The 10,352-nt window shown below is 36.5% G+C and overlaps 1 protein-coding gene and 1 pseudogene across 1 annotated transcript; one reads left to right on the top strand and one right to left on the bottom strand.

Moving 5' to 3' along the window:
- The first annotated feature begins 490 nt into the window (after positions 1-490).
- Positions 491-5,146, top strand: LOC105785944 (uncharacterized). The gene is made up of 14 exons (XM_012612154.2): positions 491-714; positions 1,616-1,727; positions 2,303-2,415; positions 2,500-2,622; positions 2,715-2,929; positions 3,004-3,079; positions 3,320-3,406; positions 3,530-3,610; positions 3,726-3,758; positions 3,859-3,912; positions 3,995-4,036; positions 4,107-4,185; positions 4,283-4,353; positions 4,544-5,146. The coding sequence occupies exons 1-14, from the start codon at positions 547-549 to the stop codon at positions 4,619-4,621; spliced, it is 1,332 nt and encodes a 443-aa protein (XP_012467608.2). The 5' UTR covers positions 491-546; the 3' UTR covers positions 4,622-5,146.
- Positions 5,147-5,382: 236 nt separating this feature from the next.
- Positions 5,383-9,733, bottom strand: LOC105787051 (uncharacterized; annotated as a pseudogene).
- Between the last annotated feature and the right edge of the window lie 619 nt (positions 9,734-10,352).

The following is a 10,352-nucleotide window of genomic DNA, read 5'->3' on the forward strand; positions in this document are numbered from 1 at the left end:
CACTGCTCACTTTCGAGAAATCTGAGAATCCACTATGAAAAAAATAGATTTTAATAATCAAATTTCACAACGAGATTTTATGTCTCTCTTATACTTCCAATGTCTGCATCCCTCAAATACTAGGAGAATTGACATTTCTCTCATCAAGGAGTACGCAACCCCCTCAAAGTCCTCTCTCAGCCCTTTTCTTAGACTGTTATGATTTTATGTTACAAATCAATAAAAATGGATGCATTAAAATTATAAAATCTAATAACAGAGAAATTTTGTATTAAATTAGCATATCTGCACTTTGATGCTAATTTATTTCACCCATTAAATACATAAGAGAAGTATGAAGTTAGCCTTCTGCTAAATTGTTGAGAAACAAAATTAACAAAACAAAAAAACGTAATGCTTATGTCAGAAATAAATATAGGGGTAATGCGGTCCATATATTTTACGGTAGCTGGTCCCTCTATCTTAGTGGCTAACTATTTTAGAGGGAAGTGTTTAACACAACAGTTGCTTCCTAAGGAGTTGGAGAGAGAGAGAAAAAAGAGAGAGATGGAGAAGAAGCTAACAGCGTTGAGCCATCTTTTTGTCACGGTATTCCTGTCAGGGTTTTCAACTATAATAGTGGCTCCGGCCATCATCGATGTTACTATGTTCTCCCTTTGCCCCGGCACTGATGAATGCTCCCTCGCCATTTACCTCTCTGGTTTCCAACAAGCTGTAGTTTCTTCTTCTTCTTCTTTTTCTTCATCTGTCGCTTTGCTATGTCTTATCATTCCTCTTCTTTTCTACAGTTTAGTTTATTTCATAAAATAGCTTTCTTCTGAGATTGATTTGGATTTAATATGTTTTTTCTTCTAGCTGTAGTTTTTTTTTCTTCTTAAACCAAAGTTTTACCTCAGTTGCTTAAGTAAATTAATTATGAGTAATTTACACCAACAGTCACTCAATTTTGATGTCTGCTTTCAATTCAGTCACTCTACTTTCAATTATGAGTGGCTGTTGGTGTAATTTACCCATTAATTAATGATACGGGTAATAAATGTGGAAAAGTATACACCAAGCAAGTTTCTTTGGTTGAATTGTCATTTCTTACCTATTTTTTGAATAGTTTTCATGGAGTTGATACTTAAGATCCTTCCAATGTCATTTTGGACATTTGAAGCCTTTTCTTTTTCTTTTTGATGATATACATATGTGGTTCATATTGCAGACAAGACATTAGCTTTTATGATGAACAAAAAGAAAAGATATTAGCTTTTATGGCCCCCCTTTGTTGCGTAAACTGTAATAGAAATAAGGCGACGTCCTAATTTAGACAAAAGGGTGGTCATTCAGTCTTAACATGTCGCCTTCTTGTACCAATTCAACTTTTTTTTTTTTGATAAAATTCCACTACTTACTCCCATTTTTCTTAGGATTTGACTTGGACAGTGTACAATAATTTGTGTCTAAATTTGTTTCAATTAAGTCACGGGTATAGTAGCAAAAGACTTATTAATTATGATATCTGATTTTTGAGTTCATATATTTTCCTTTATCAAAAGAAAGCTTTCTAAAATCATGAATCGATTTGATTCCGAGTATTTTGATGTTGGTAATTGAATTGAGATTGATGCAGATCATAGGACTAGGGACGGCCTTGATGATGCCAATTATTGGGAATCTATCGGATCAGTATGGAAGAAAAGCTCTACTTACATTGCCTATGACATTATCCATTATTCCCCTTGGTATGTATGTACATATAATATATATGATATGAACATAGATTTCACAGCTTTCATTGTCTCAACACTGCTCTCATGGGGTCACTATCTATGTGCCAAAGTTCCTAACGCATGCGTGTGTTGTGTGGCTTTGATGGGTCACCTTTTCATGTCTTTGTTTACATCTTTGAATTGGCTTATAGGGTGTCATTGTCTGACTTTGGGTCCTGCTAGGTTTTATTATTCAAAGCTTGCTTTTAACTTGACATTCAAAAATTTAATTTGGTTGTATCTGTTGGATCGAGTGGTCTATTAATTAAAGTCTGAGTTGGAGTCTTATAGACAAAAATAACAATGTTAGGAAAGCTTTGTCCTTATGAAAGGGTCTGAATCAACTTGACTCCACATCAAACAAAAAAATTGAGTTTGGGTCCTTTACACTTCTCATGTACGTATAAACCAACTCAATACCAATAAGTGGTTCATATCATGATTCATGATGCTAGTGTTGTGAGTTCTGCTTTTCTTTTGATTTTTTCATTAATAACATTGCAAAGGTTAATATGTTTTTCAGCTTATATGACTATCTTCTTATACAGCTATATTGGCATGCAACAGAACGACCAATTATTTTTACGCCTACTTTGCCTTCAAGACCCTCACTGACATGGTCTGTCAAGGCAGCATTAACTGCCTTGCTCTTGCTTATTTGGTAATAACCCTTAAATCTATCCATTCTTAAGCATAAACAAGATGATGAGATTTTAGGATGAATTTGCCATATGCATATTTGCAGGCAGACAATATTTCATATAGGCAACGAGCATCTGCTTTTGGAATTCTAGCAGGAGTAACCTCAGCTGCATATGTCTGTGGAACCTTAGCAGCTCGTTTTCTCTCCACTGGCTTAGCATTTCAGGTTTCCCTATACCCTTCTTTAGAACCTTTAGCCTGTACCTTGCTCATTGCTGTGTCTCAAACATTTTTTTTTTCTTTTAAAAATCCTTTCAGGTTGCTACATTTGTATCCTTGTTTGCTGTAGTGTACATGAGAATATTTCTTGAAGAAAGCATACCTGCAGATCAGGGTGAAGGGATCACCCAACCAATCTTGAAAGACGGGGAAGAAGATAATGTCATCCAAAATGATGATAATGCACCTACAAAGGTGCCTCCATTCAAGAAAATTCCATCCCTGGGGGATGTTATTTACTTGATGAAGAACAGGTAACAGAGGGTTGCTAAAAACCTTTTTCACTGAAAATTTAAGCTATAATTGAGGTACTTGTATGTTATTTCAGTCCATCATTTGCTCAAGCAGCAATTGTTGCTTTCTTCAATAATCTTGGAGAAGGTGGGATGGAATCTTCATCAATGGTATGACTTCTTCTCTAACAGTGAAATTATGACCTTATCCATATGATCCAATCATACATAGTATAATATGGGAAGTCTTTGTTTAATAAATGTGATCAAATATCTGTTCAATTTATGTATGCATCTGCATTTCTTATCCATCAAGCATAAAACTGTCATCAAGCATCTTAAAGTCTCTCACAAAACTTTCTACCATGCATGTCGTAACGTGCCGGACAAAACCGGGTGTCAACAATGCAGTACTATTTAAAGGCTCGTTTCCACTTTAACAAGAATCAGTTTGCTGATTTGATGCTAATTGGTGGAATTGTAGCAACCATTTCACAGGTCTAAATATTGTTGCTGGTTCATTTATCATACTATTCGATTCTTTCGTTGTCTTGTATTTTGAATATCCAATGATCTATCTTGAATTTACATGCTATTCTTGTATGCATCTTAATTCTGCAGTTGTTTATCATGCCCTTACTAGTATCTCCCATAGGAGATGGAAGGTTGCTTTCAATAGGACTCTTTGCCTCCTGTGTATATGTAAGAATCGGATTCTCACCTTGCTCAGCTTTTTCTATTAATTAATCTGTCCCGTAATATGTTGTCGTCAAGGTGAAGACAAGCCATTGATGAATATGCACCTGGTATTATGCAGGCCATTCTTTACAGTATAGCCTGGTCAGCTTGGGTAAGTAATGACACAGATAACCTTCAAATGATTTGATATTCGATTCTAAGTAAGCCCTTATTTGTTTATGTAACATTGGGTGAAAGACATTCTCATGCAGGTCCCATATGCAGCCGCTGCAGTGTCTACTGTGATGGTCTTTGCACCACCATCAGTAAGTTCTTTACTTCCATTTTGTTATGAGTTTTGCTATGTTATCGGAAAAAACTTACATCGAAATCTTTCGAATTATACAGTTACGCAGTATTGCATCAAAACAAGCTGGCCCCAGAGAACAGGTAAATCCTAAACGATTGGTTCTTCAATGTTTTGTTCATAGTTTTAACTAGTATAAACACATTATATCAGGGGAAGGCTCAAGGATGCATCTCCGGAATAATTTCTTTGGCCAATATCATGGCTCCACTAATTTTTAGTCCTTTAACATGTGAGTAAAGATATTGGCGTTTTGTTCCCTTTTTCCTCAAAATTTTGATTTTATTGTCAGAACCAATGACCACTATTTCTCCTTTGTGTTAATGCAGCATTGTTTCTGTCTGAAGGGGCACCATTTCATTTCCCTGGCTTTAGTATCATTTGCATTGCAATCACTTTGGTATGAACATGTATCTGATAGAGTGCTATTTGTCAATATACTTGTAATAATATTTCAACTTCAAGCAGTGAATGGTTATCAATGATAGTTTCTTTCACATTCTTTTTTATCCTGGTGTATTTTTTTTTCCTTTTTTTGTCACTTGCAGCTTCATTCCTCATGACTAAGACAATTTCTTTTTGTTTGACAGATGATTGCCTTCATTCAGAGTTTGATGATAGGGAGAGCTCCTTCAACTAGCAATGCAGAAAACAGCACGGAGGTTTAGTTAGGAGGGATCCAAGGAATGAAATATATATATACACAGACAAATCATTGGTGGTCAGAAATCCTCTGCACTTGGTTAACAATGGAGAATGTCATCAAAGTGTCATTTATGCAAACATAGAACACAACTATTTAAAGAGATTGTTGGAATTAACTATAATTCATATGCAGGCCGAAAGGTCAGGGTACAATGTTAGGACGACGGACCTAGTACTCTTAATAGGGATACCCGTCTTATAGAGTAACACTTTAATGTAACGCTTCGCTCTTGGTAGCTATATCTTAATGAGCGTAGCTCAATAGTATTGCTATTAGAGGCTAGGTGACAAGAAGGCAATTGGTTGTAACTATAATCTGAACCCCTATTTGAACGCCCTAAAAGCTCATAGGGGAGGGTAGGTCGACCTACCTGGCTCTAGTTGTATGTCCCCCTAAAAAACGGGCACAGTAAATACATAGCAATATGGATGCTTTTCAGTTCAAACTAGTTTAATAATGAATTTCATCTCTTTTTTAATAAGTCCAATTATGGATTTCATCCCTCTAAACCATTTAAAAGTAAATAATTCTACTATAACTTGTTTGATTTTAATCCTCATATTTTACTAAAACTAAGAAATTGGTCCAACCGTCATGTGAACTTAAACCACCAACTTTTACTAATTTAACGACAACATTTAAAACTATTATCCAATTGGATTAACAACAGTAGAAAAACCAAATTCTAACAAATTATAGAACCAACCTCTCAACTTTCATAACTTAGCAACCAAATTCATTTTCATTCATATTTAGAGTTTAATAATAACAAGCCAAAAGAGTTGCAAAGCAACGCTTATGTGCAGTTGGGACAATCAGACAGTTAAATAAAGCAGACTAGTGAAGATCATGTTCTACTGTTCTCCTCCCTCAAAGAAATGAAATAAACAGAATAAAAAAGGCCACATAAATAAATAAGTTCTATATATAATAAAAGAAGCAGTGAACATTAAAACTTGTAACACAACACTCACTTAAAGCCCTATGTTATGTACAATCTCTAAACATAGTTGCCACGGCATATCAACATTCAACAAAACGGGTCCTCTGGACCATTCCCTCCATCATCTGAAGAAGCGCCACTGTTGGCATTGAATGTCAATATAAATTCTAGAAGTTTTCGGTCTACTGCAGATGCATTTTCTTCATTCTGTTCTGGACTAGTCCCTCGCCTTTGCAATGAAAATAACTGCAGCATCAGGTCCTGCGGTGTCGTTACTCTGTACATCCAGCCCCTAGGTTTTGGTTTAAACCGGACACAGAAAGTGTAAAATTACAATCATTAATTATCAGGCATCGTCATAATTGCCAAGAAGATTTTTAGCATTCATTGCTACCATCATCGTTATCACCATCATCATTACAATCATCATCATCACCACTCTCAGCATCTTCATTGTCATAATCACCATCATCATTGTCACTGTCATCGTTATAATCACCATCACCATCATGTATGTCATCATAAAAATCAAGATATTCATCATCAGAGTCATCTTCCTCATCATCAGTACCCTTAACACCACCACCAAGAAAAAAATTATAATCATCATCTTCATTGAAGGCAGCAAAGGACAACAAACGAAAGAGGCCGCGTTTCGGAATCTTTCGAAAAGAAGTAATGGCAGAGAGATCAGCTCCTCTACTTCTCATACATCTTTAGAATGGATATTGTCATTTCCATCCAATCCGTGTGAATTTACACAATCAAGAATAGCAAGCCAATTGGCATGAAACAAACAGTCCTGTGCTATGGTAAGCTACCTTGGCATTTACTATAGATATCAGATTTCTTACGTTTCGCAAAATTCCTAGGAGTATATGAAGATCTAACGAAGAGTGAATGGAAGGAATGAAAGAGATTACACAGCAATTTATCTCAAAGAAAAGCTACACAAAGACAGCCATTGGACCTTAGCTAAGGTCTCAAGTCCAAATCCAAAACCTTTTTCCATTCTCTTATGATAGATTATGTTAAATAGCTATAGTACCAAAACAACATTCTAACAGGTACTTTTATCTTTCTATGTCTTGAACCAAACCATATATGCTTGTCCCTAGTAAAGAAGATATAAACAATAAGGAACAAGGATGTGGGACGTTTCCACTGTTTTATCCCCATGTCAAGAAGCATGTTGACGAAGCAGAATGCAGTTCATGTCTTAACCTACCTTATTAATAACCCAAAATGTTTAGGATAAGACATACCTGTTCAATGTTAGTTGGAAGAGTAGCTTTATCAATAGCCTTTGGAGTCCATATCTTGAAGTCCCTCTCAATTCCACTGCTAGCCAGAACCGTGGTATGAGGATGAGACTCAATACAGTTGACCACATGTTTATCTGCTTCCATAACACGAACAAGCTGTCCACCTTTCTTCTTCCAAATAAATATTCGGCCACAGTCGGATCCACTAACCACATACTCAGACTTGGGTCCAAAGAAGCTCACACCCTTCACCGTCTCACAATTTCTATGTCCCTTATAAACTTGTGGAATTGCTTTTTCATCGGCTTCCATAGCTGATGCTGGCATAGCTGAGTGGTCCAGTCCCATTTCACTTGGTTCACTACATGCAGACAATGGAGAAGATGGAACTGGATTTGGCCCCAGTCCCATATCCTGTGTAAAGAGATAAATGAACTCATCATTGTAGGAGACAAGAAGCTCACTCTGATCGGAAAAGGCTAAGCCTGTTATTCCAACTTGATCATCACCAATCAAATGAGAAGGGCAAAAATAATCTGTAGGTTGACCAAAATCAGTTGAGCCATCCCACTTATATTTGCGAACATCATAAAGGCGAGTATACTCATCCGATCCTGCGACTGCAAAGAGATTTGGGTTCCTTGGATCGATTGCAATAGCATTGAGAGCAATAACCGGCATGTAGCCCTGCTTTCATCAATTGAACGGCATGTAAAAAGTTCTGTAGCTGCTGCAGTTCTAAGATCAATCTGAAAAGCAAGTGACGTACAAAAGGGCTCTATAAGTCAGCAATGCTAAAGTACAGACAAAAATCAAGTTATCATAGGAAGGTCATCATAGAACAAAAACACAAGAGCTAACATAACTCATATGCTGCACTAGTCCATCTTCACCACAAGTGTAAAATATATGAGGGCTTCCTGGTTCAACAGCCAATTTATGAGCTCACCCTTGATGTTTGGCCACCAGCCTAGTTTCAACACCACCCTCCAAGATTTAAGCATGTCGAACCTACGATTAGGAAACGGTTTTTAGTTAGAATAATAATTCATCCATTCACCATATCAAGGTATGCTTAAGCAATGCTACATATTAGGTTCTTAGCACACTTCTTTTTTTGGGTTAACTAACCTCATTTTCCTTCAAAAATTAAGCAACAGAAAGTCATGGATGCTATAATGCTTGCCCTTGAGGCAAACAAAAGTTTTGCAGTTCAACAGAAAATTTAGGACTCTGCTACTAATCACCACATGCAATACAAAGTTCATTGGAAGAATTATAACTATTGAGATTAACAATTACAATCCGTTTTAATAAAGAGAAAAGATGGAAAAAGAATTATGAACTTTTTAACTTTACATTACATTCAAAGAAAGAGAAAAGCTTTCGCCTTATTGTGAGCCACTCATTCAAATTCGAGGACCTTGTAAACCAACTCAAAAGTTTCCATAATTTAGTATATAAATAAATACAAATCCTAGAATTTTTATGCTTACAAAGTAATATGACAGTTTTATCATACTTCGTAATGAGGTCTTGAAGTGGAATTACTTTTACTTCCTGGCTCCAGAAAACTTGTTTACTCAGTTACCAACTGATGAACCTTTATGATATGTTAAACCATTAACAGTTGAAGTTGAAGGACAATTCATCTATAAAAATGTTGATCACTAGACCAGAAGAACCCCCAATTGGTCCTACCATTTAAAAGATTGCTGCATGCCTAAATAAGATATTCAACTGCCCATCAGCAGCACCGATCATCTGTGTAAGGCATTATTTTTGCTTGGAACACATTGCTGACATGACCTGATTGGAAAGTAAGCTTGGCAACCCCAGTTTCCCTGTCCCAGTGTAATCTGCTTGTCATCAGAGGCAGAGACTAAAATGTTCCCATCAGCATTGAAACTCACAGTGTTCACACAACCTCGATTCTTATCAAGTTTCCTGAGAATTTCAAGTCGGAGAAAAAAATCCTGGATCACAAAACAATTTAATCAATCAAAACCTAATGTAACATGAGACCTTGGAAAGGGTATAGTAAATTTGTGAATTCCACCTTTTACAAATTTGTTCACAGTTCTCTTGCACTTGTGTTATATGCTCACATTTAAACGCTAAAACAATTCGAATTTCTCAGTGACAGTAAATAAGATTAACAACAATTACGGTTATTATAAAAAAAAATGCTGGCATTTGAATTTCTCAGTTGAATATTAGTTCCCAAAATATATATTTATTCATTCAGTTTCAAGAAAACACGGAAACCAAGCAAAATATCAGAAGGTGTTGATACAATCCTTGTAAAAGAAGGCATATTTATCGTTACCACTTCTTACGATTTGTCACCCATCACTTTGTTTTTGGAATCCCTGAGCAATGGCAGTTACAAATTAACAAATCAACTAGAAGCCACATTCCATCGATCAAAGATTAATTAAATCACAACAATATTTGTCGTTACCCAGTTTCAATTTCGTAATCAAATAAATTCTAATCATTCACCCATTGAAAAAATGGGAAGTCACCATGAAAATACATACACACACACACACACACACACACACATATATATATATATATAAAGATCAATTTTAAGGAATAAGATTGATTATACAAGATAAAATGAAGAATTAGACCTCGGAAGCAGCAAGCCGGTGGACGAAATTCCTGGTTGAGAGTTCCCCGACTTCCCGTTGCCAACATCAACCACCGCCTTGTCCACACTCGCCCTTGCCCTTTTATTCCTCATCGTCGATTATTAAAAGAAAAGGAGAATGTTAAGAACTAAAATCGAGCAGAGAAATTGGGAGAAGAAGAAGAGGAAGAAAAGAGTATAAAGAGAGAAGAAGAGAGAATTCTCAGATTGTGTAATGATATTTTCCTTGATAACCGCTGCCATGCAAAACATGCAACATTTTAAAGGAATTACAACGTGCTGATGTGGACTGTTTTGTTAGACACAAAACGCCCCGTATCACTAACAGGCCAAAATGCCCCGTATCACTTAAACTAAAAATCCTGCTAATATATTACTCGTAACAATACTCCCTTGCTGAAAGAACAACCTTGTCTTCAAGGCTGAAATTTTGGAAATCGGTCCTGGAATGCAGTGAAGGACTCCCATGTTGCATCTTCAGGGAAGGAATTAGCCCACTCCACTAATACCTCAGTTACCGCTTGGTCCCTTTTTTTAACTATCCTCTGGTCCGCAATGCGAATTGGCACTTTTTGTAAGGCACCATGATCATCCACCAAAGGTAAGTGAGCCTGAACTGGAGCCTGTCCAACATGTTTCTTCAACTGAGATACATGGAAAGTCGGATGAATCCTTGAATTCTGGGGAAGCTGCAAGGTATAAGCCACTGTTCCCACTTTCTTAATCACCGGAAAAGGACCGTAATACTTCGGAGATAATTTCTGATTAGAGACCTTCCTAATGGATTGTTGCCTGTACGGTTGTAAGCGCAAATAAACCAAGTCAC

This window comes from Gossypium raimondii, chromosome 1 (genome assembly GCF_025698545.1).
Source record: "Gossypium raimondii isolate GPD5lz chromosome 1, ASM2569854v1, whole genome shotgun sequence".
Lineage (NCBI taxonomy): Eukaryota > Viridiplantae > Streptophyta > Magnoliopsida > Malvales > Malvaceae > Gossypium > Gossypium raimondii.

Bases quoted from the DNA above. Each gene is read 5' to 3' on its own strand.
- LOC105785944 (XM_012612154.2), top strand. From the start codon at position 547: ATGGAGAAGAAGCTAACAGCGTTGAGCCATCTTTTTGTCACGGTATTC. The intron at 4,037-4,106 runs GTAAATCCTAAA...ACATTATATCAG, and splicing joins AAGCTGGCCCCAGAGAACAG to GGGAAGGCTCAAGGATGCAT. The intron at 4,354-4,543 runs GTATGAACATGT...TTTGTTTGACAG, and splicing joins TTTGCATTGCAATCACTTTG to ATGATTGCCTTCATTCAGAG.